At 38.8% G+C, this 25,761-nt stretch overlaps 2 protein-coding genes across 2 annotated transcripts; both read right to left on the reverse strand.

The window, feature by feature from the left end:
* Window positions 1–708: 708 nt before the first annotated feature.
* On the reverse strand, window positions 709–4,469 carry LOC110494229 (homeobox protein Hox-C8a). Its single transcript, XM_021569134.2, has 2 exons — window positions 3,710–4,469; window positions 709–3,132 (listed from the first exon to the last, which is right to left on the reverse strand). The coding sequence occupies exons 1-2, from the start codon at window positions 4,143–4,145 to the stop codon at window positions 2,792–2,794; spliced, it is 777 nt and encodes a 258-aa protein (XP_021424809.2). The 5' UTR covers window positions 4,146–4,469; the 3' UTR covers window positions 709–2,791.
* A 52-nt stretch (window positions 4,470–4,521) lies between these two features.
* Window positions 4,522–11,236, reverse strand: LOC110494230 (homeobox protein Hox-C9a-like). Its single transcript, XM_021569137.2, has 2 exons — window positions 10,578–11,236; window positions 4,522–9,257 (listed from the first exon to the last, which is right to left on the reverse strand). Exons 1-2 carry the CDS (start codon window positions 11,146–11,148, stop codon window positions 9,013–9,015), a joined length of 816 nt encoding a protein of 271 aa, XP_021424812.1. The 5' UTR covers window positions 11,149–11,236; the 3' UTR covers window positions 4,522–9,012.
* Window positions 11,237–25,761: the final 14,525 nt, after the last annotated feature.

The raw sequence follows: 25,761 nt of genomic DNA on the forward strand, positions 1-25,761 counted from the left end.
GACCTGTCCCAAAATTAATGTAATTGGTTCAGAGTTTGTTTTGATATTTTAACCTGCGAGTCGTGATCGTGTTTGGTGTGGGGGGAGAAAATAAATGTATGCACGATGGCGGACGATGGCTCACGCGCGCAACTGGTTTGATTGTGAATATGCTGAATTGTCTTTGGGAAATAAAGATAGACATGGGTTTAAAAAACGTAGTAGTAATATTTCATTCAGTACAGAAATGTGTGGGAGGCTTAACTTACCCTAACCCACAGCTCAACTTACCCCATACCCAGGGTTAGTTGTGCCACTTTTCTGGGGACAACTTTTCTGGGGACAAAACTGTATTTTTTTTGTTTTCAAAACTGTAATGTTTACATGAATTCTGATTATTTCCAGTGATGCACAACATCCTGAAATATTTGTAGATATCTTTGTTAGAAAGAGTACTATGTTTACCTTGACAGCGTGATGCTGAAATTAAAATATAGCTAAATTTAACCCGCTCTCCCCAATTGTGATGTTTAAATGTTATCTTTCTTATAATTCACTGTTGTGTGTGTGTGTGTGTGTGTGTGTGTGCGTGTGTGTGTGTGTGTGTGTGTGTGTGTGTGTGTGTGTGTGTGTGTGTGTGTGTGTGTGTGTGTGTGTGTGTGTGTGTGCGTGTGTGTGCGTGTGTGTGTGTGTTGGGTGGATTATGGGCTCAATAATGAGGAAGAGAAATTCAGGTTTTGCCATTTATTTCAACAAGTCAATGTCAAGGGTGTGTGCATTCAGAACCAACATCCCCTCCTTTAACTTAAAACATAAGAAATCAAGCTTATCAATACAACAAGATATACGAAGAGATACGTAGAGGTCATCATCAGTGCAATACAAAAACGAGTCTATTGGATCATCACAATAATGTAATAATGTTTAAAAGTTGATGAAATATTCGAAGAAGTGCAATTCCTCTTTCAATTATAACATAGGCTGTTGGTTAAATAAATGTGCATTAGGCTACTTTAGGCAGTTTAAGTTGTTGGGACACCAATGTTTGTGACAAAGTCCAATGGCTGACTAGCTAGTATGACGTGACGCAGAGACACTTGTTTCAAAGATATATCAATATAGGCATAGAACTGTACCGCCACAAGTAGCACCATAAGTATCATGCAATCAAATGCAATAAATGTGTTATAGCTATAGGCCTGTCCTTGGACTGCCTTGTCACTTTCGTAAAAATGTATAGATCAACATTGTTAATGACAATACAGCTTTGTTGGTAGAGTTAACATTACCTCCAAGGGAGTCCTATTTAGGCAGTAAAGGCTTATTTCCCGATATTCAAATCAGCAGTAGGCTAATAATCACATAAGCCTAAGTTATTGCTGCCTTCCCATATGGTTAGAATCTTTGATTTATCTAAATTAGGTCAAGAATCAATAAATATTCAATATATGGAGAATTTCTTATTTGTTTTGTTTTTGATAGGCTTATCGGATTGAATATGTCCGAGCAGTTGCAATCCAAAAAATACATTACAATACACACACTAGTATATTTGAGACAATAATATGAAATATCCGTTATGAAATGTACCTCCTAAGCAATAATCCATATTGCAATTTCCCACATTATAGAGACTACTCATGACTCCAAATGTGAAATTGACAGTGGCCAATAAAAAAAACTCCCATCACCCCAATAAACATACAAATCCACATAAATAATACTTCGGAGGAAAAACAAAACACAAAAAGTACAAATAATGTGTATTAATAATCAACCCTTTTCCTCGAATGACAACATCCATCCTCCGCTTGTACATTCTGTGGACCATATGAGTGTTTTGCTAGTGCTTTGTCTCTGTGGTATGTGGGCATTTGCATCGTTTTAAGCTAGATATTATAAGCAGTGATTATCCTCCTAAAGATAGCTATTTTCTGCAAAACAGAGCTGGGCATCGTTTCCCAGAGCCTTCGTAGCGTTAAGATCATCATTAGAACCTTCATACGATGTATCTTTAGTAGCCGAGGTGTTTCCCAGAGCCTTCGTTAGTATCGTGGCTCTTAACAACCTTCGTACATGTAGAAGTGATCCAGACCACTCGTAGAGCAGCCGAAGTGCATCCTTAAACGCTTTTTTTGCCCTTCCGTGTGACTTTATTCACAGAAGATCTCCGATAAACATGAAATCAAGATGTCTGACTGTAACTGCCGTTAACTTCAGAATGAAGTTGACTACAAGTTGACTACAAATACAAAGTTGCCAAAGTATTTACAATTGTTACAAACAAGTGAAGGATAACATTTCGCTTAAAAATAAAACTGAGATGACTGCATTAAATATCAATAGGCTAGATTAGCCTATATAGGCTATTTCAATCTTACTGAAATCAATGTAATGTTGAATCAATTGAGTTCTATTTTGCGACTAGGCTAATGTCTGTAATTTTTGCCTCTATGTGTTTCATGATGTGTGACAACATGTGCGCAATGATGTGCCCAATTTGTGAGTTAGTGCATTATGATTGGGTAAGGATAATATGCTGCCTACAATAGCCTATGTGCAGGCATAAATTGCAATATCTCTATAGAAGCTGATCCGTCGTCAGTATTGTGGAATATTTGTTTTTGTGTTTTAAATGTGTCTTTAAAGGATTTGTCTTACTTGTTAACCCAATAAAACGGTGGTCATGAAATGTGATCTCTCTCTCTCTCTCTCTCCCTCTCTCTCTCTCTCAATTCAATTTACCGGGCCTCTCTATCTCTCTACCATCTTCAACTTTAAGCCATGTAATCATAAAAAATAGCAATTCAAATCACTCTTTTGTGTTCTCTTCCTCTCCCGTTTCCTTTTTGTCTCCTTCTTCCCCTTCACCGTCATCGTTGCCTTCATCTTCGCACTCACCCTCGCCCTCTGCCTCTCCCTCCACCTCCATCTCTCCTCTTTGGCCCGGAAATTTGTCTTTGTTGTTCTCCTTTTTCCATTTCATCCGTCGGTTTTGGAACCAAATCTTAACCTGCCGCTCCGTCAGCCCTAAAGCATGAGACACCTCGATCCGACGCTTACGGGTGAGGTAAGGGTTGAAGAGAAATTCCTTCTCCAACTCCAGTGTTTGGTATCGACTGTAGGTCTGTCGGCCACTGCGTCTTCCGGGGGCTATAGAATGGAAATAGCACTTACAATTAAGCAGGTATCGTTGCAAGACCTGTATGCTATTAGTTTACACTGCTATTATATATATATATATATATCTATTTTTTTTTTTTTACAAAAGATTGATTGGTGTATGTGTGTGTGCCGGAGGTAGTTCGGAGAACTAGAACTTGTTTGAAATCTGCTAGAGGTTGGTGACATCCACATTTTGTTTACAGTATATTCCAAGACTGTAGCCAAGCCTCTACCGTTGGATAGCTGTAGGGATTCATGTGAAGATAAACGCCATGCCAAGGGCTTCTGGTGAACTTTCACTGAATTCGTTTTTACTGTTGTTATTCATCTCTGCTCATTTTCTTATCTACTACTAGCGATCAACTGAGCCGCGGTGAATGGCACAGCACTGACTCAGATTAACTGGCATTTTTGAATCATTGCGCCACGGTTAACGGATAAAGTCCTACTGAGTGATAAGTGATGATCCGAAAACGTAATCATAAATTAGCAGATGTAGGCTACATGCCATGAAAAGTACAACAACATAACCACACAAGAGCATATTAAAACGTAGCCTACTAACCGTGCGGTCTCATCCATGGAAACATGAGACTAGGAGACGGGTTTTGATTTAGGTGGCCTTGTCCTTCTCCGAGGTTAGTGCCATTTGACGATTTACAGTCTGGGTATTGCGCCACGCTCGCCTCTTGTTGGGTGCCATAAAGCGTTTGTCTCGGAAGGGCTTCGTATCCATAAAATTTTGTGGCATCTCCATGGCATGCCAAGGCGCATGGATTCTGCTGGTAGCCTGGTGTGGAGATCCCCGGCGTCCCACTGTGGAAGAAGTCTTGGACGTGATGGGGCGGGTGCTGAAAGCTTGGCGCCGCCGATCCTGCACCGTACACCAGCGCGTGGCTCCGGGTGACGCTTTGAGGGAACCTGCAGTCATAGTAAGTTGGTTCCAACGTTTCACCGCCTTTGTACTTGGAAAAGAGAGGGTTCACAAAATAGGAGCTCATGTTTTTCTATTCACAATGTTACAGCTGAAGAACTTGGTTTACGACCATTCCAATTACTGCCTTAGTCCTGTTCCAAACCCAATACATAAAACGAACGAAACCACAAAATCATAGAGACAGGTTTAACGAATAAGATAATAACTCCTGTTTCCTTATTCACCACCGTTCTGTTCCAGCACTGCCCTGCTACCAATGGCAGTCCTTTGCTTTTTCTTGCTTTTTCCTTTTGCAGCTTCAAATCAGCTTCTTATGTCGTGAATGGTTGATGTGTGCTATAGCTAAAGTTGGCTAGCCCCTTCCACACACAGTCACAAGCGTTTTTGACCCCCCCCCCCACCCCCCCCCCCCCCCCCTACCTCTCTCCGCACCAACCGTCAACCCCCTCCCATTCTCACGGCGCTCTCGAATGTCTATACCTTGAAGCGGACTAGCAGGAAGGGATTGTGCATTTTGCTTATAAGAACAAGAAAAAAACTTTTTCTGTAGCCTAGACTAGGCCTATATGTAAACTATCCTTTTGTTTGGTCTTATAGGCTATGCATTGTCTACTTGAATGAGTAGTGGTACATTTCTAAGCACAACAAATGGAAATCTAGACATTTCTCTCTAGTTTATAGGCCTACCTTTATTGCTCTTAAGAAAGTGATTAAAAAAACTATTCTGACTGCTAAGGCAGGGTTTATGCATTGCGTAAAGAATTTACATTCACGCACACACGTGCGCGCACACAGTTTACATCCGCACACCCAGTGGCAGTGGAATTCAGAAAAGGTATTGTAGCCTATAGCCTATTGAAAGTAAAATATTTGAGTTGAAATGGTTAACATGTAAAAAAATTGTATTTGCTAATAACAAATCATAAACATTTTGTTTATATTGTTTTTCTATTGCCAGCATGATTTTATAATGCTTAAATAGTTGTTGATGCCATTGATGTATTATTATTATAATTGTACATGACTTACACAATTATGAATGAAAATAAAACTGTAATAAATGTGGTTGGTTGAATTATTTTGTCTTTCATTAAAGCAAACATCATACAAATATTACAATATGTTTACAATAACAAAGACGAGACATTAGACATTAAGTTTGGCCGAGATGTTCTGATGTTCTTTTGAGGACGTAGCAGGTGTATCTTAGGCTACTCAGCACTACACCTATCGGCTATCCATAAAACACATCGATACAATAGTATTAATCAGTTATAACTCAACGAAGTGTTCTTTATAATAATACAACAAGAAAAAAGGAGATAGAGGCAGACAGATACATGAGTGTCGTAAGACATAGGCGAGATAAATTGCGCTATCGATCTTTTTTTTTTAAGAAGAAGAAAAAAAAGATTGGCATATCTCAGATAACTACTGCCCATAGTAGAGTGAAGAAAGATACTTATTCTCCGTAAAAGTTACGCGTAGACTATTAATAAGAGGTAGGCTATTGACAAAAAAAACGGGCCCTGTTGGTTGTTCAGTTGTATTAATTGGTTGTTCATCTCTACATTTATGACCAGTAGACCTAATCATTGGTCTAGTCTGTAAGGACACCATCTACCTCGAAGTCCCCCACAGGCTTCCGATACAGGTTATATATAGGGGAACAGGCTACACGGGCTCGGACGTTTTCAATATTTAGTCAACAGCGACATCTAGTGGCATTTTGGTGTGTGGTACTACACCAACTGGACTAGTGATAGACCTACAGTACTTCACGTAGCCATGAGAGTGTGATTTCGGGAAATATAGGCTAGGCCTACACATTTGGTAGAAGATTCAGTCTCTTCGGTTCTTGAAAAGTACACATTTTATTTCGTGTCCTCAACTTTTATAATTATAGGCCTACTCTTTCTTCAATGTTTGGGTTGGGATTAATGTTGAGACTGTGTAGTAGTAGTGCATTGCAATTCTATTTCAATCTGGCATGATTACACTATGATCCACAATAATTTATTGACATTTAGACAATTTGGAAGGAATAGGTGCAACTCTCGCTCACAATTAAAATATTGATGCTTTATTTATCTAATTCTTTATTTATGCTTTATTTTACTAATCTAGGTTAAAATCATGACATTTCGAAAGTCAATGGCCTTCATCCGAATGAAAACAAAATGGGAATGGACACAATAATATTGTATTTAGGGAATACAATTGAATTGACATTTAGACAAAAAAAAACTAAGATAGAAAAACGAAATCTTTGCTGAAAATTATTTTTAAAAATGTATTTTTCATTTTTTATTATTTTTATTATTATAAACTTCACCATCATCATCATCATCATCATCATCATCATCATCATCATCATCATCATTATTATTATTTATTAGGCTATAATACTATTGGTGGTGTTGTATGGTAGGCTATATAATGATAGCGGAAGATTGGATATAATTAAAGTATATGCCAGTATGAATCATATCAATAGAATGCTTCTACCACAAATGGGCCTATTGCTACGACTGGTAGCTTGCTATTTGATAACTTCTTCTAAAGATACAAATCCTATAGCCTAATAGTGAAAGTAGAAACAATAACCATTTAATAATGAGCAAAACATTTTTATCAGTCATAGCGGTCTTCATAATTGTTGGCATATAGTCATAGCAAACTAGAAATTATGGCATGGTGGACATTTAAAGGCTATACAGAAGCCATAGACAGGCCAAAGTCATAAATAGATGGGTATGGGTTGAATTCAATCGAGGCTATTTCAGATTTACGGAAATGTCCATTAGACCGGGGACAGTGTCAGCGTTCAAACAGAATATTGGTGCACTGTGCTAGATTTGGAATAAAGGAAGTGGAATTTGGGCCCTTTCATGTGTTGCTCTTTCCCCCTCCGCCACATGCAGAGTGGAAAAATAAAGCGGGCGGGAGTCACGTTTGCAGTAGACAAAAACAAGTGCAATAAGCCCCCTGTAAAACGAGCACACCATATCCTCAAATAAGAACAATAAAGTAATTTACTCCAGACGTCTAGCCAGCTCTGCCAGGGTTGCTTTGTTATTTGCTTTGTTATTTTACATTCGAGACAAACAGCGCTACACGAGGGAAATGTCCAACTATACTAGGCTCTATAATCTCTGCATGCTGTCAGTATTGTTTGTGGCACTTTTTTAAAAGGAAAGCTAATTTAGTAAAGCGAGCAAGAAGGAAAAATAAACGCCAGACAAGATACTTCACACATCCTCTCAAATGAATTGATAGAACGCAAAATATGACTGGCAAATTAGTGTGGTGTCCAAGATGTTCAAAAATAACATCATGACAAAGGGTGTGAGCAAATCTGTCGACGTTTGTTGTGGGTTATATGTCTCACATACCCACGACACATGACCATTGTTACCCATCTAAACTGCAACATAGAGCGCCAACTCAGCCACAATAGCCTCGAATCAAAGACCGATAGTTTGCATGACACATTGCCCTATTGAAAGTTACTTCGTAATGTCATCAATGTGTAGGCCCTATGTTCAAGATTTGTGATGTGACAACAAGACTCATATAGCCAACATTTTGATTAAAATATTGTGGAGTCCATAGGCACAAGAAGGCTGAGAAAAAAAACAATAAAACAACTCACGTGGTCCAAGATCTAACAACCTTTTGTCGTAATCTAGCCTACACCTTGTTTAAAATTAAGCACGGGCTAAAGCCCTACATTGAGATAGGTCCATACAACGTGGTTGCATGAAATGCAGTCTGACCTAGAAAATAGGCCTTTATTATACCCGAGTCACAATAATGAAGTTACACCGTGTGGCAAGTTTTGTTAACTGATCACCAATTAGAAATATAGCCAGGTTTAGACTGATGCGGACGTTTGTACTACAGAAAACATTTCAATGCCAGAATGTCAACCTAAAAGCTATTCGTTGAAATTTTTGCAATAATCTGAAATGATTATGAAAGGATAACACGTATAAAGGAAGCAACGTGATGTTTTCTGAGCAATGAGTTTACACAGTGCCTCAAATGTCACCTAATGTTTCTCCCAGAACCATTCAGATTGCAGAAAAAAAGTGGAGGCAGGAAGTGGTCAGGAAACGTGCATTATGAAAGGAAATAGAAAATGAAGAATAATGAGTTAAAAGTCACAGCTGCTTTCAATAAGAAGTGGCCCGTATATCTAACTGTAGAATGTAGCCTATTTGAATTGTTGAATTACTAATCTCATAACAAGAATTTACTGCGTCTTGAACACTGCCATCTCCCAATGTCATTTTTTGCATATGTTAATATTTCTGATCAATGTAAGAGTTTTTTAAACGTTTTAATAAGAATGACATAACAAATACAGAAAATTAGACTATTTGGGTTATATTTAAAGATGACCAAAATCTACAGTATACAGTATAAAGTTCAAGTGTCGAGAGAAAAATAAGATTTAAAGACATACAGGCTACAACTAAATATATATTCACAGACGAAAACACAGACAAACGTTCCATGTACCTTGATGCATTTTCGTGTACAAAACACTAATTTACACTTGAATAAGATGCAACATGTACAAAAATACACAGGTTTTGTTATACACGTGAACAGATGAAACACCATTCACGCATAGTTATCCAACTTCCCCTTACAGGCTACCTTTCTTTACCAAAATCCCATTTGTGGGTCTTGACATGAAACAGTAGGCCTACTAACGAATAAATAGTCTAAACAAGCTGCATACATTCATATTGAGACGTGGGCCTAAATTGCGCTGTGCTACCTTGCCAATAATAGGCCTATGGCTTAATTATATCAGATAAAAAAGGAAAGTAGTATCTATCAAGAGGAGAGACCATCGCCCACAGTTCATGAGTGGCATTTTTCTGAATGTGTACTTGTCAATGTGTCCATAGGGCACGTTACTGCTCATTGGTTTCTGTCTTCTCTTTATTCATTTTCTTCATCTTCATCCGCCGATTCTGGAACCAAATTTTGACCTGTCTCTCGGTCAAATTAAGAACCAGAGCGACCTCATAACGACGGTCCCTGGTAAGGTACATATTGAACAAAAACTCCTTTTCGAGTTCGAGAGTCTGATATTTTGTATATGGACACCGTTTCTTCCTTGTTGAACGAGCGTGTATCCAATTCGCCACCGGGTTGCCTGTAAAATGATAGGACAGATAAAAAAGTAAATAAATTGAACACTTCTGATGAACTTTTACAGTGTATAAACTACAAGTTACTTTAAGAGCATTATCATAAACACTTCAACACACAATAAACCAAACAGAGAGCATCATACCTCTCTTGATTTTCTAAAACTACAATAAGCCTGGTTCAATATAATCCACGTACATTGTCAAGTGTGTCATCAATGTTTTCCTTAATAATTATAAGTAAGTATCTCTCTTATAGACATCCATATTTTAAGAGCGTCAACAGTGCTAGAAAAGTACCGAGTCGTAAAACTGTGAGTGCGCCCGTTTGTTTTATTGGCCCATAAATGATTTTAAAAGCCTTTAGCTTCAAGTCTCGGCAGGTCTGCAACAGATACAGCTAGATGCATTTCACCCTGGCATTCCTGTTGTGGCCTCAAATATTACGTTCTGTGTTTATTGCAGGGAGTTTGCTCGCTGTTGTCATGTTTTTCTAAGTACTGATATGAGGAACTTTCAATATCAATGGTTGTGGTCCTCGCTTAATAGGTTGCATCTCAACGTTATGTTTTGTGACTTAGGCTACTCTGCTTCGGTTGTACCAGAACTATGAATATTCACGTGAGAAATAAGCCATTACTGACTAAATAATACGTGACAATAAACCAGTATAGATTTACAATACATTTTTAAAAAACGAGCTATTATAATCATACTGCAGATCAAATCTATGGTGACTTTTGATCGTTTCTACAAGCTGTATAAGCCTTTTAGGCCTTTGGATGTGCATTCCAATAGTAGGCTATTAACCCAGAATGCAAATAATAATAATAATTCCAGTAATAATAATACATTCATAAATAATCCACTGTAAATCAAATTCTATGATTAATAGGGCCACACCTCTTGTGTATGAATCCTGCATACCACATCAAATGTATCTAAGTAAAATAAAATATGCTTTTACGCACAAAATAAATGCGTTTACGTACAAGTTTAAGCCATGTAAGACGGTGGAGTTTACTAGTACTACTAATCTCGTCAATGAAAAGCTTGATTCCAGAGTTCCCCATTTTATAGCCGTTTTATAGCTTCTTCCTATTTTACAACCTTAAGGGGATTGGCGTTTGTCCTGTCTAACACTGTCTAACAGCCCCCAGTTCCCCTCGCGTTCAAAGGGAAGGGAAAATAGATTTCGTTTTATAGTAGGACAACAGACAAGGAGCGAAAACCCCATGGAAGACAAATACCCCCAACTCACCCACAAACAAACGACTCCAATAGCCGGTTGTAAAACAGCGTAAACTGCCATGGCTTCTACTTACTTGGGTCAAATTCTGGCTTGCCGTCTTTGTGCTTTCCAGAAGCCAAAACCTCTGTCTCTGGAGAAGGGATGATCTGCTGTGTCTTGTCTCGGATGTCCACCGAGGTGTTGTAGAAATAATCCGGGTATCCGTGGCGGTTAAAGGCGATGGAGTCTCCGGCCCCGGACTGAGGAAAACCATCTGTTTTGAGTCCGTAGTGTCTGCCGTTCGCAGGATAGCCTGGGAAGGATATTGTTCCAGATATGGGCTCTAGCCATGAGCGAACATACCTCGAGTCCGTTCCAATGTGAGGTTGGTGGGTGTATGGGTGGTATACCACTGAAGACTGGGGGTGAACTGGGCCCCAGGAGGAGGTAAAGACAGGAGGTTTCGGCGCAAAACTGCAGGAGGGGTATTCGGAGCACTCTGGTGCTAGTGTCGTCGGTCGAGAACCGGTGGGGAGAAGCTCTGGGGCTGAGAAACGCGATGTCAGCACATCCTCGCTCTCATGGTTTATCAAAGAATCTACATAATAATTGTTTATGGGACCAGTGGTCGACATGACGATGCCTCTCGTCTCTTTAACATGCATCCGATTATTATATGGACTGTATGTGTACTTTAAAACAAATCTTACCCGTAGAACAATCAAGCCAGGTAATTATTTATTCTGGGGTTCTTCGACTCTCATTGGCCACCACTGAACACGTGATTATATTTACCCCAAAATTATACAGTCGATTAATGCGCATGCACTCCTAGGACTGTGATGTACCTCAGACATTTGAATGCTATTTATGTATAGGATTTATATTGTATGAGCAATCATTAAGACGGATTCACCACCTATCATTTTTTTTCGTTTTTCCTTGTCTATAAAAAATGGAGAACGGTAGGCTATATCCCCTCGTGTTGGAGCATGAGGTACATTGATCGCAGAGCACGATACCCTATTTCTCGACGTAATTTATATTTTTATCGACCATAATCTGAATGATACATTTGAAATTTGAGGGATATTTTAAAAGTAAAACAATTTAGGAAAATACGAATGCCTTTTTCCTTTAGAGTTGTTCCAATCTGAAAGCACCGTGGACTTCAATGGTCATAACATTGCTGTAACATGCACAATAGCGAAAAGAGATTAAAGATCCAATAATACAATAATATACAACACATGTTTGATTCACATGAGGCTTTGTAGTTAATGGAGTCTAAAACTTTGTGTCTGTGTAGATTCGGAACTCTTGCCCACCACTGCTGCCTAATTCGGATAGAGGCCGCTCGTGTTTTTATGTCCCTCAATAAATGTTTATGAGGACCATTTGATTGTTCATAAATGTGTCGTTAATCAAAAAAACACAACTGATTAATTCATATTATCGCATAAACATAAATCCAACATAGACGAAGAACAAGAAGCAAATTACAACTATTGCACGAATGACAATATAAAAACAACATTCCACAACAATTTAATGCAGGAAAACAAATAACATGCTAAACCTATGCATCTGAAAGGAGTTGGGAATCCCTGGTCTGAGGGACAATTCGGAGTAGGCCTAGACATAGGCCGATCCATAAAATAAAATGTTGGTTGGATGGTGTGTCGACAACAGCAAATAGCCTAGACCTACCACAACATAGTGTATTTGTGATCATGTAGGCTAGTCAGTCCCTATGTATATAATGACTGAGCGCCTTGTGGAGTAAGTCCAGTTTAAATTCGGTTTAAGTGGTAATATTGCGGTATATCTGGTGTGCAGTTAAGGGTGACACTGTTCTCGTCTCTTGGGTGTTGACTTTGCTATTTCTCGCCCACCAGTTTGTGTGCATGCTCTACTACACATGCACCTTCCAACCTCACACTTTAAGTTGTGGTCATCAGGGAAAATAAAGCATAATAAGTCAATTGAATAACCTTGCAAAAATAGCAAACCTGCAATTGCCACCTGATCTCTTTAAGAAACCTTTGGAATGGGTAGCCTACATCTGGAAATCTATATACGTGTGTTAGTAACATTGGCTACTATTCATGATGATCAATTGGGGGAGATGATAGGCCATATCATGGTTGGCCAGATAACTTCTCTTAAGCCAAGGAGGCATGCATGATGTTCTAGGACACTCCGCAGTGCGGTGTCTGGGCGTCGGAGGACCAGTCATTGTAATTCAGTCTGGGCTAGGCCTAATATTCCTTTTGGCTCAACACGTGTCTGCGTTTCTCTCTTTTCACGGAACATAGGATACCAAGGCTCAAATCACCTTCTATTCAGAAATGCAATAAACTACAAATGCAATAACACCTGTATTTTTACAATGCTGTCTTTTGAAACCTCACGGAAAAGATGGCCAACTGGATTAAGCCATTTCGATTAATCAATTCAATAAACCTAACAACTAGGCCTCCAGACTTGCTATGACTCTGTGACTGTTGTAGACAAAAGAAATAACAAACATTGACGTCTTCTCCAATCTGAAACTGAATCAATCGCCATTGTTAATTGATCAGCCTAAAATGTTAAAATATAATTTGCTGGACACGATGTAGCCTTGTGCCATGCTGATAATCAAAAGGCTATATATATTAAGTGGTATATCAAACACCAAATGTTGGAAAAAGTAGGTCTAGGCTTATGTTTTATTTGGTGGACCTATCAATCACACTCAAATGTACACATTAGTATTTGGTAGGTTCCTATCGACATTATACTTGTAGCCTACAGGGGCACGAATATAGGTATATACTGTAGGTCATGGACTGAGGTGGTCATGACTTCATCTGCAAAAATTGATGAGTAGATGGAAATGGTTATAAAGACAGGCGATAGGGTGAGTCTGTTATAGCCCAGATAATCGATTGTCTTGCTATCTATTACAGGCATCTGCGAACCAAAGTTAACAATGATGATTAGCGGATATGAAGTACACACACAACAACTAACACAGACGAGAAATTACTGTGTAGCACTATTTTTTATGAATAAGATCATATCGATATTATTCTCAATGCAACTGTCAATAGCCAATCAAAATGCAACTTTGGAAAGACTAGGCCTATACAAAATATTATGTTATTAGCGATAATTGCTCCCCTTTGATTATTTTAGGCCTAGGCCTAATATCTGGATTAACTGTTAACCTACACTACCGTTCAAAAGTTTGGGGTCACTTAGAAATGTTCTTGTTTTTGAAAGAAAAACAATTTTTTTTGTCCATTAAATTAACATTAAACTGATCAGAAATGCAGTGTAGACATTGTTAATGTTGTAAATGACTATTGTAGCTGAAAACGGTAGATTTTTTATGGAATATGGAACCATCAATCCTATGTTCCAATGGCACATTGTGCTAGCTAATCCAAGTTTATAATTTTAAAAGTCTAATTGATCATGAGAAAAACATTTTGCAATTATGTTAGCACAGCAGAAAACTGTTGTCCTGATTAAGAAAGAAGCAATAAAACTGTCATTCTTTAGACTATTTGAGTATCTGGAGCATCAGCATTTGTGGGTTCGATTACATGCTAAAAATGGGCAGAAACAAATAACTTTCTTCTGAAAGTTCTGAGAAATGAAGGCTATTCCATGTGAGAAATTGCCAAGAGACTCAAGATCTCGTACAACGCTGTGTACTACTCCCTTCACAGAACAGCGCAAACTGTCTCTAACCAGAATAGAAAGAGGAGTGGGAGGCCCCGGTGCACAACTGAGCAAGAGGGCAAGTATATTAGAGTGTCTAGTTTGAGAAACAGATGCCTCACAAGTCCTCAACTGGCAGCTTCATTAAATAGTACCCACAAAACACCAGTCTCAACGCCAACAGTGAAGAGGCGACTCCGGGATGCTGGCCTTCTAGACAAATGCTGATGCTCCAGATCCTCAACTAGTCTAAAGAAGACCAGTTTTATTGCTTCTTTAATCAGGACAACAGTTTTCTTCTGTGCTAACATAATTGCAAAAGAGTTTTCTAATGATCAATTAGCCTTTTAAAATGAAATTATAAACTTGGATTAGCTAACACAGCGTGACATTGGAACAGAGGAGTGATGGTTGCTGATTATGGGCCTCTGTAAGCCTATGTAGATATTCCATTAAAAATCAGCCGTTTCCAGCTACAATAGTCATTTACAACATTAACAATGTCTACAGTGTATTTCTGACCAATTTGATGTTATTTTCATGGACAAAAGTTGTGCTTTTCTTTAAAAAACAAGGACATTTCTAAGTGACTCCAAACTTTTGAACGGTAGTGTACAGTCGTGGCCAAAAGTTTTGAGAATGACACAAATATTAATTTTCACAAAGTCTGCTGCCTCAGTTTGTATGATGGCAATTTGCATATACTCCAGAATGTTATGAAGAGTGATCAGATTAATTCTAATTAATTGCAAAGTCCCTATTTGCCATGCAAATGAACTGAATCCCCAAAAACATTTCCACTGCATTTCAGCCCTGCCACAAAAGGACCAGCTGACAACATGTCAGTGATTCTCTCGTTAACAAAGGATGAGGACAAGGCTGGAGATCACTCTGTCATGCTGATTGAGTTCGAATAAAAGACTGGAAGCTTTAAAACAACACCATTCTGTATACTTCTGGCCCTTCTTTGGACACTGTGTTAACTAACCTCCAGACGAGCTTCAATGCCATACAACTCTCCTTCCGTGGCCTCCAACTGCTCTTAAACGCAAATAAAACCAAATGCATGCTATTCAACCGATCATTGCCCGCACCTGCCCGCCCATCCAGCATCACTACTCTGGACGGCTCTGACTTAGAATACGTGGATAACTACAAATACCTAGGTGTCTGGCTAGATTGTAAACTCTCCTTCCAGACTCACATTAAGCATCTCCAATCAAAAATGTAATCTATTTCGCAACAAAGCTTCCTTCACTCATGCTGCCAAACATACCCTCGTAAAACTGACCATCCTACCGATCCTTGACTTCAGTGATGTCATCTATAAAATAGCCTCCGACACTCTACTCAGCAAACTGGAAGTAGTCTATCACAGTGCCATCCGTTTTGTCACCAAAGCCCCATGTACTACCCACCACTGCGACCTGTATGCTCTCGTTGGCTGGCCCTCGCTTCATACTCGTCGCCAAACCCACTGGCTACAGGTTATCTACAAGTCTCTGCTAGGTAAAGCCCCGCCCTATCTCAGCTCGCTGGTCACCATAGCAGCACCCACTCGCAGCACACGCTCCAGCAGGTATATCTCACTGGTCACCCCCAAAGCCAATTCCTCCTTTGGTCGCCTTTCCTTCCAGTTCTCTGCTGCCACTGACTGGAACGAACTGCAAAAATCACTGAAGTTGGAGATTCCCATCTCCCTCACTAGCTTTAAGAACCAGCTGTCAGAGCAGCTCACAGATCACTGCACCTGTTCATAGCCCATCTGTATACAGCCCATCTACCTACCTCATTCCCATAGTATATTTATTTATTTTGCTCCTTTTGCACCACAGTATCTCTACTTGCACATCCATCTTTTGCACATCTACCATTCCAGTGTTTAATTGCCATATTGTAATTACTTCGCCACCATGGCCTATTTATTGCCTTAACTCCCTTATTTGACCTTATTTGCACTCACTGTATATAGACCTTTTTTTTCTATTTTTTTATACTATATTATTGACTGTATGTTTTGTTCATTCCATGTGTAACTGTGTTGTTGTATGTGTCGAACTGCTATGCTTTATCTTGGCCAGGTCGCAGTTGCAAATGATAACTTGTTCTCAACTAGCTTACCTGGTTAAATAAAGGTGAAATAAAATAAAAAATAAAAAAGGAGGGTGGTGCTTGGAATCATTGTTCTTCCTCTGTCAACCATGGTTACCTGCCAGGAAACACGTGCTGTCATCATTGCTTTGCACAAAAAGGGCTTCACAGGCAAGGATATTGCTGCCAGTAAGGCTGCACCTAAATCATCCATTAATCGGATCATCAAGAACTTCAAGGAGAGCGTGTAACGATTGTTGTCTTCTTCTGACGAGGAGTAAGAGATGTCGGACCAATGTGCAGCGTGGTAAGTGTCCATTTTAACATGTAAAACTGAACACTAAAAATATACAAAATAACAAAGTGAAATAACAAACGAAATCGAAACAGTGTGGTGCAAACACAGACACAGGAAACAATCACCCACAACTCAAGGGTGAAAAACAGGCTAGCTAAGTATGGTTCTCAATCAGGGACAATGATTGACAGATGCCTCTGATTGAGAACCATACCAGGCCAAACACAGAAATACCAAATCATAGAAAAACTAACATAGACAACCCACCCAACTCACGGCCTGACCATACTAAAACAAAGACATAACAAAAGAACTAAGGTCAGAACGTGACAGAGCGGTTCAATTGTTGTGAAGAAGGCTCAGGGTGCCTAAGAAAGTCCAGCAAGCGCCAGGACCGTCTCCTAAATTTGATTCAGCTGCGGGATCGGGGCACCACAAGTACAGAGCTTGCTCAGGAATGGCAGCAGGCAGGTGTGAGTGCATCTGCACACACAGTGAGGCAAAGACTTTTGGAGGATGGCCTGGTGTCAAGAACGGCAGCAAAGAAGCCACTTCTCTCCAGGAAAAACATCAGGGACAGACTGATATTGTGCAAAATGTACAGGGATTGGACTGCTGAGGATTGTGGTAAACTATTTTCTCTGATGAATCCCCTTTCTGATTGTTTGGGGCATCCAGAAAAAAAGTTTGTCCGGAGAAGACAAGGTGAGCTCTACCATCAGTCCTGTGTCATGCCAACAGTAAAGCATCATTCATGTGTGAAGTTGCTTCTCAGCCAAGGGAGTGGGATCACTCACAATTTTGCCTAAGAACACAGCTGAGAATAAAGAATGGTACCAACACATCCTCCGAGTGCAACTTCTCCCAACCATCCAGGAACAGTTTGGTGACGAACAATGCCTTTTCCAGCATGATGGAGCAACTTGCCATAAGGAAAAAGTGATAACTAAGTGGCTCGGTAAACAAAACATCGATATTTTGGGTCCATGGCCAGGAAACTCCCCAGACCTTAGTTCCATTGAGAACTTGAGGTCAATCCTCAAGAGGTGGGTGGACAAACAAAACACCACAAATTCTGACAAACTCCAACCATTGATTATGCAAGAATTGGCTGTCATAAGTCAGGGTGTGGTCCAGAAGTTAATTGACAGCATGCCAGGGCAGATTTCAGAGGTCTTGAAAAAGAAGGGTCGACACTGCAAATATTGACTCTTTGCATCAACCTCATGTAATTGTCAATAAAAGCCTTTGAAACGTATGAAATGCTTGTAATTATACTTCAGTATTCCATAGTAACATCTGACAAAAATATGTAAAGACACTGAAGCAGCAAACTTTGTGGAAATTAATATTTGTGTCATTCTCAAAACTTTTGGCCACGACTGTATATATAAACAAGAATGTATCTCAAAGCCAAACATTTACCATGAGCATTGCTTTTGGCCACTATTCGTGTGCATAAATGCTGTATGTTATGCGTAAAAGTAGATGGAAAAAAGTCATTTGCATTTCCTATAAGCCTAAACCTTGTCTATATCTCAATTTCTATTATTATGATCTTCATTGTCTCATGATCTTGGTGGTCGGGATATTGCAGAGATTCTGTAAACGTATGTCTCAAAATATGAATAGGTGGTAGGCAAATAGCCTGCATATCATGCAAAGTATCCATATGTTCCTCTGTATCAGCAAAATGCAACAAAATAGTGAAAAATATCTCCACGACTGCTCTTTGATTGTGACCTGTAGGCCTATGGTCTAGTTACACATAGATGCTGTACATTACAGCTTCATGGACAAATGAGCCCCCTCTCAAATAATATATTACAAGGAGCCAACCACTATAGACCTATACGACTATTAATACAAGTACTGCTACTATAGTGGGGTTCTAGTAATTATAGGCTAATACTAGCCTACTAGTAAAAAACTAAATCCTGATTTGCAAAAGCAATACTTTGTGTTCCTGTGAATGGACATTAATTTTCAATTGACAGTTTTTGTAATTTAGCATCTGCTCATAGGCATTCATCTTAAGATAGCAAGGTGAGACAACATATCACAATCGTAGCAAGTACATTTTCCCTCAACAAAGTACTTATCAGCAAAGTTAGTGCTGGTAGGAAAAAACAAGTGCATTTTTCTTCAGTGTAGATGAAGGGTAGGAGACAGGTTAAAGAATACATTTTAAGCATTACGATAATTGAGACATGGATTGTGTATGTGTGAAATTCAAAGGGTGAATGGGCAAAACAAAAGATGAAGTGCCTTTGAACGAGGTATGGTAGTAGGTGTCATTGGCATGGGGATGTTTTAAGATATTCTTTAAAGAGGTAGATTTTCATAAGTTAAACACGTTGAGTGTACAAGGCATTAGAAACACCTTCCTAATATTGTGTTGCACCCCCTTTTGCCTTCAGAACAGCCTCAATTCATTGGGGCATGGACTCAACAAGCTGGCAAAAGCGTTTCACAGGGATGCTGGTCCATGTGGACTCCAATGCTTCCTACAGTTGTGTCAAGTAGGCTGGATGTCCTTTGGGTGGTGAACTATTCTTGATACACACAGGAAACTGTTGAGCGTGAAAAACCCAGCAGCATTGCAGTTCTTGATACAAACAGGTTTGCCTGGCTGCTACTACCATACCCCGTTCAAAAGCACTTACATCTTTTGTCTTGCCCTTTCTGAATGGCACTCATGCACAATCCATGTCTCAATTATATCAAGGCTTAAAAATCCTTATTTAATCATGTCTCCTCCCCTTCATCTACACTGATTGAAGTGGATTTAACAAGTGACATCAATAAGGGATCATAGCTTTCACCTGGATTCACCTGGTCAGGCTATGTCATGGAAAGAACAGGTGTTCTTAATGTTTTGTAAACTCGGTGTATATTCTATAGTTTAATTTGTAAATACAACAGGGTATCACTCAGATAGTGTGCTTTCTTGCCTGGAAGGTTGAGAAAAAAAACCTAGTAAAATGTTTTATGTTGTTGTTGTAATAAACTATATAAGGTTATATGGTGCATTTTCTGCATTTTAGTACCAACTATAGCAAAGAACTCCCGTAGAAATCAAATATTATTTCTTATGAGGAATCAGTGTGATTACCATCTCAGTGGTAAGTATACAGTCGCTTACATGATTGATAATGCAACATTTATAATTAGAATTATATGTTCTTTAAGTCGGTTAATCAGCCATACGGAATATGTTAGAATGCAAATGTTGTTTTATAGGATATATAATTCCAGATGTTTGTGTGTAGGCCTATCCCACATTTATGCATGCCGCGCTAGCGCATTTGGAGAAATGTAAATACTAGGTTCTAGTTAGCGCTTTATTGAGTTGTGTCGGTGTAGGACTAGTTTGCACTCTTATTAATACGTAATTCATATTCTATTTATTTACAGATCTACACCCATGTAAGCCTTCACATGTTTTTTGTAACATTATCCATGTCAGCCTTTCTTCCCTTTTTGTGACCTTAAACTGAACAAATAAACAGTGAACGTTGAGCATTTGTGTCCAGTGTGATTTCTTGAAACTAACCAGGATAGGTGTCGACTCCATTTCAATGACCTCAGCATTATTAGAGATATAAGGACGCATTTAGACAGGCAACCTAATTCTGATATTATATCCACTTTGACCAAACACATCCAATCAGATTTTTTTCAGAGCTGATCTGATTGGTCAAAAGATCAATTAGTGAGAAAAAAAGATCTGAATTGGTGTGTTTGTCTAAAGGTAGCCTTAGATCCTCTTAAAAAAAGATTCAGGGATGGATATTTTCCATTTCAAGTTCCTTAAATAAAATATCAAAAAATCAAATGACATAAACTGAAATCAAATTGACATAAACAACCTTTATATAATATTGGGAAGATGCAATCGAACCAACACACACACACACACACACAGTATTTTTTTTGTGTGTTATTTCGTAAGTTTCTTGCATTATTACCTACAGCCGAATATACTTAAAATACATAGGATGCTGTACTTTGGTTCATCACGCATTTCAGTGCATTTGAGCACCATGCGGTTGCTAAGAAAATGACATGGCCACACCGCATGCAGCATTGGTCAACTCCACAGTCTAGTGCAAGGCATGAACACATGGGGTCTTGACTTCTACCACCGCTACAGCTATATTGGCTATATTATTCAGTCACATGGGAGTGTTGAAACACTCAACAACGTGCTAAGAGGAATTACAACTGGAATCATATGAATGTGCACGTAGATACGAATATTGAGTGACGGATAATCAATGCGAATCAGGCAATCTACGGTCAGCATTTGCCTAGTAGGCCTAGTTTAAGGTGAAATCACTGCCTATTTAATATGGATCCAAGTGTTGAAGTATTCATTACATGTACCACATTACCAAATGTATGTGGACGCCTGCTATTCGACATCTATTTTTTTTAAGGAATGGCAATAATATGCCTCCACTCTTCTGGGAAGGCAAAACATTTAAATTGAAACTGTATTTTAAGATGTGAGGTAATTTCATTTCAACAAATCTGTAATGTATATTTAGTATTTAGTACATGAAGTATGTTGTGTATGTTTACTGACTAATGCCCATAATGTAGCCTATTTTTTATTAAATCATCCATTTGAGTACATTAACAACGTTATTGAAAACATTCAACAACATACCCATTTAGTCATTAGTAGGTATTAGAAAGGTAGCATATTAGCAAAGATGGTGGGACTATCGTTCATCATAACCTGATGTTTACTTTCTTTGACCTTCAGCCCACAAAACTTTCATCATTGTATAAGAGGATTGAAATAATTATATTTATGTTAATAACATCTTCAGTACTTTTGTTATTTCCAATAAAAAAAGAATGATCCTTGATTAATGATAACATTAAGAACAAGAATACAAAACTGTGACAGCTCAGTGCGTGCAAGCAGGTGGTATTAGAATTAATCTTGAAGGTAACGTGTCTGTCTGTCTGTCTGTCTCTCTCTCTCTCTCTCTCTCTCTCTCTCTCTCTCTCTCTCTCTCTCTCTCTCTCTCTCTTTCTCTGTGTGTGTAGGAGAAGAAGTAAAAATAAGAAAAAAGTATTTCCACATAAATTACAGTTAGCCTACATTTTAGTCATTTAGCAGACGCAGTTAATGCTTTCCTCATAAGATAGGCGCGGCAGATAGTCTAGTAGTTAGAGCGTTGTGCCAGTAACCGAATGGTTGCTGGATCGAATCCCAGAGCTGACAAGGTAAAGATCTGTCGTTCTGCCCCTGAACAAGGCAGTTAACCCACTGTTCCCTGGTAGGCCGTCATTGTAAATAAGAATTTGTTCTTAACTGACTTGCCTAGTTAAATAAAGGTCAAATAAATAAACAAATAGCTAGATGAGACAACCACATCCTAGTTCAACACAGTCACATTCGCTCAAGCTATTTCTTGAACAGCAATGCTCCCGGGAATAATCCTATAAACTAATATTCAGTATGAACCCAGAAATATTTTTTCAGTTGTTGTTTATTAAATTCTGGAATTATATGACAATTTAATGTTGCTGGCGATAGAGAGTCTATGTGTGTATGTATTGATATTATCAATACATGCATCACATACATTTAGGCCTATACCTCTGCCGTGGGATACGAAATTAGAGCCGTCGGGATTGGAAGAATGCTGTTTATTACAGACGTTCATTTGGTGGAGTTGGAGTAACATTGCGAACTCGTAAACGCATTTAAAGCCACCACTTAAAGGCCTTACTGAAAGGAAACGTTTGAATAAAAGCTATCATATAGTAAAGACATTCATATTGGGGCAGCAATTCGGCGTTAAAGCATTGCTAGGCCCTCTTTCTCTTACGAGGGTTACTTTTGAAGACTATATATAAATGGTAGAAATGTATTTGGTCACGGAGACGGGCGCCGCACGGCAGTTTAATAAAGGGCCTAATAATATTCCAATAAGTCATATTGAGTCCTCGCGTTGGTATTGCATCCCTGCAGGCAGACACTAAGCCAGATCACGCTGTCATTGAAACACGTTCCGTCTGTATAGGCCTATGTGTGATTGTGGTCCGTGCGTAAAAGTGAACGCAAGCATCTGGCAAACAACAATATCAGCCAATATATATATATACATATACCTATTTTATATAGGGAGTCACATTAATACCCATGTCTGTTTTACAAGTGAGCCATGACATACACAACATACTTAATGTACTAAATACTAAATATACAGACCAGGGAAGAGCCAATCAATATATGTGCTCACGGGGCCAACATTTGCTCTGGCCCATGTTTGTGGTAAATGTCAATGTTTGTCGTTCATGGATGATTTCAATTACATTTTGTCAAATCTTCGTGGTGATTAAGACAAAAGAGCTAGTAGCCTAATAGGTCAACACCTTCATTCTGCATTATGAAACCTGATATCATGCAGATGGTGAATGTTTACTGTTACCGGCCTTAGAAAGGGTGTAGTTCTTTCAACCCATTAAACTTGTAATATCCAAAATACAGTCATTGTACATCAAACCTGGGTTCAAATACGATTTCAAATAGCTCAATTACGTTCACATACATTAGAAGTAAATATTAAGATGTTTTTTTTTTTTTAAAAGACAAGTACAATATTTTAATGTAGGCCAATTTGGAAATACACTTGGAAAGTATTTGAAAATACTCAAATACTCTGACTCAAATACACTCTCATGCATTTAACGCGGGAAAATACTGTCAAATACAATTTGGTAGACTATTTGATTTTTACAAATAAAAATTAAGAAAAATTATTTGTTTTGGCCTGGGTAGGCCCATTTCAAAATACTCAAATACACAGAAAAATATTATAAAATACCAGATTTTGAATCCAGGTCTTATATAATACAATAGGCCTACAATAGGCGACAATATACAAACACACATAAGCCTATATTTGTTACAATGTAACATAGGCCAATTGTAATTGTTAGTGAATTATAGGCAACGCTTATTGAATAAATGATGTATGTCTCATTTTAAGAAAAAATGATTTATTTGTTTGCTTCCGTCACTCAATTTAGTGTCATAACAAACGGAGATCAGTCACTTTATGTAGCAAAAACGTTGAGAGAAATTCATAACGGCAAATTCAAGAAAGCAAAAAGGACCAGATCTAGTCTACTAAATCGGTTCAAGTGGACACAAGAGCGTGCTGCACATTTGAGCGTGTGTCACATTTCTGTTCCGTGACCATTCGATAAACATAAGACCGTTGGGATGTAATGTTAATTTAATGATTCAGAATGGTTTATGTAGCAAAACCATGTTTAGGCCTAATTACAATTTTGCTTAGGCTATTTCAGCTGAGATGAAGTGCAAAAGAGAAAGCAAGCCCACCTAAATGACGAATTCAGTTAATATAAAACAAGCCCTAATAATCTTGAGAGTAATTTTAATAGACATGTACTTTTATTATTATTTAATGATCATACAAATTATGTGATAAGGACACTAATATCATATGATAAAATATGATAGATAAAGACACTATCATGATCAAGTCTATCTATTCCAACAAAAGCATATCTAAATTAGTCTAGAGATGATACTTGGATTTTCACTACTTGGCAGATGTCCCATATAAGCACCTGGAGACGGTCTTGGAATGCTGATTACCATCCTTAAAACACCTCCGGTCAATAATCCCGTCTGCAAGGCTAGACCTCAAAAGTCTGCGCCACAACACAAAGCTGAAAGGATTTTACCCCGTGATGTTTACAACCCCAATTCTCCCACTGCAGCCAAAAGACCTTTAGTGTCCACCACATAAAGCCAAAGAGCGAAGAAAAAAGGTCTCGTCGTGGATATTGGTGGCTCGGTTCATTTACAATGCCATTTGCGGCGACTCCAGAGCAGAGAGTATAATCTGTCGGAAATGGACGCCCTTGATGAAGGCGAACTGACGTAATCAAGGCAGTTTTTTGTTGCCGAGCCAGGAAGTCAATCCCAACAACATGAAACTACCTAAACCACGGATCAGCTAAGCGTGAAAGGGCAATCCATTGAGAATTAGACGCAATATCAAACGTCTCGCATACTGTGAAACGCTTTTCTTTTGACCGATGGGAAAGAAAATCAATAGAAAAAATACGAATAACAACGTGATGTATTTCTAGACAAGGACGAACGATCCTAGGCTATTAGTCTACGTTTCCATGTTCATCAACTAAAGCTACCTGTTAAACTTCAACAACGGGATACTGGACCCAATAATAATTTTATATGATTCATGCATGTGTCTTGTTTTGCATCTAAATCCAGTTTGAAAAGATTAAGGTAATACAGCCTATGATGTCCACGATCTGAGTGGACATCCACCAAGGAGCGAACATATTTTGGAAGATATTTTGTAACACAAAATGTTTAATAGTCAAATACATAGCATACTCCATGAACACATGCAGGTGCACAATCGTCTGTTCATTATATGAAAAAACATCGTTGTCCATCCAAGGTAGAGAGGTACATTCAACAAAATTATCACAGCACACATCATAATCCAAAATCCACTTGCAAACATACAAACCCCCCATAAACATCGCAGGACGGATTTCGAATGTCTTTAGGATGTAAAAATAAATGAAAATACAGCAACAGAAAAACACGAAATACCATCGGTGTAAAGAAATGTTATGTGCTGCCAGTTGCAAATGTGCCAAATGAGCAGAGCCAGACGTGATCGAGTCCAAAGCAAAGAAGAGAAATGCCAGCGGCTATAGTCCTACCTTCAAACCTGGCTGCATGCGGGGATCCGTTTCCATGCTCCTGCAGCCATGTCTCGTTGCGGACTTTGTGCCATTATATACATTCCCTTAATCACCCGGTCTCTTTATCCTCCATCACCCGTTGGAGAATGTCGCATTTCCCTCATCCGGTGAAAGCAGTGGCGTATGCCCGTGCAAACCAGCCCCATCGTAGTGCGGCTCTGTGGGTATAGAGTTCCTCCTCCTCACCTTTAAACGCATCTTTACTGCCGCGGCGCACATTATATTTGCAGATCATTAAACCCACCTCTGGCGCTGTACTCCGACCATCCTGACATTGCTATTTTATGACCTTGACTTATTGGTCACCTGGCTAATATTTAAATCACCGCTATATGGTCGGTCTTTCGACTCCTTTCTCGCCCCTCTCTTTCTC

The sequence above is a fragment of the Oncorhynchus mykiss genome, chromosome 17 (genome assembly GCF_013265735.2).
Source record: "Oncorhynchus mykiss isolate Arlee chromosome 17, USDA_OmykA_1.1, whole genome shotgun sequence".
NCBI lineage: Eukaryota > Metazoa > Chordata > Actinopteri > Salmoniformes > Salmonidae > Oncorhynchus > Oncorhynchus mykiss.

Excerpts from the sequence above, each read along its gene's own strand:
- LOC110494229 (XM_021569134.2), bottom strand. The coding sequence starts at position 4,145 with ATGAGCTCCTATTTTGTGAACCCTCTCTTTTCCAAGTACAAAGGCGGT. Across the intron at positions 3,133-3,709 it reads TCCATGGATGAGACCGCACG|CCCCCGGAAGACGCAGTGGC; the intron begins GTTAGTAGGCTA and ends TCCATTCTATAG.
- LOC110494230 (XM_021569137.2), bottom strand. The coding sequence starts at position 11,148 with ATGCATGTTAAAGAGACGAGAGGCATCGTCATGTCGACCACTGGTCCC. Across the intron at positions 9,258-10,577 it reads CAAGCCAGAATTTGACCCAA|GCAACCCGGTGGCGAATTGG; the intron begins GTAAGTAGAAGC and ends ATCATTTTACAG.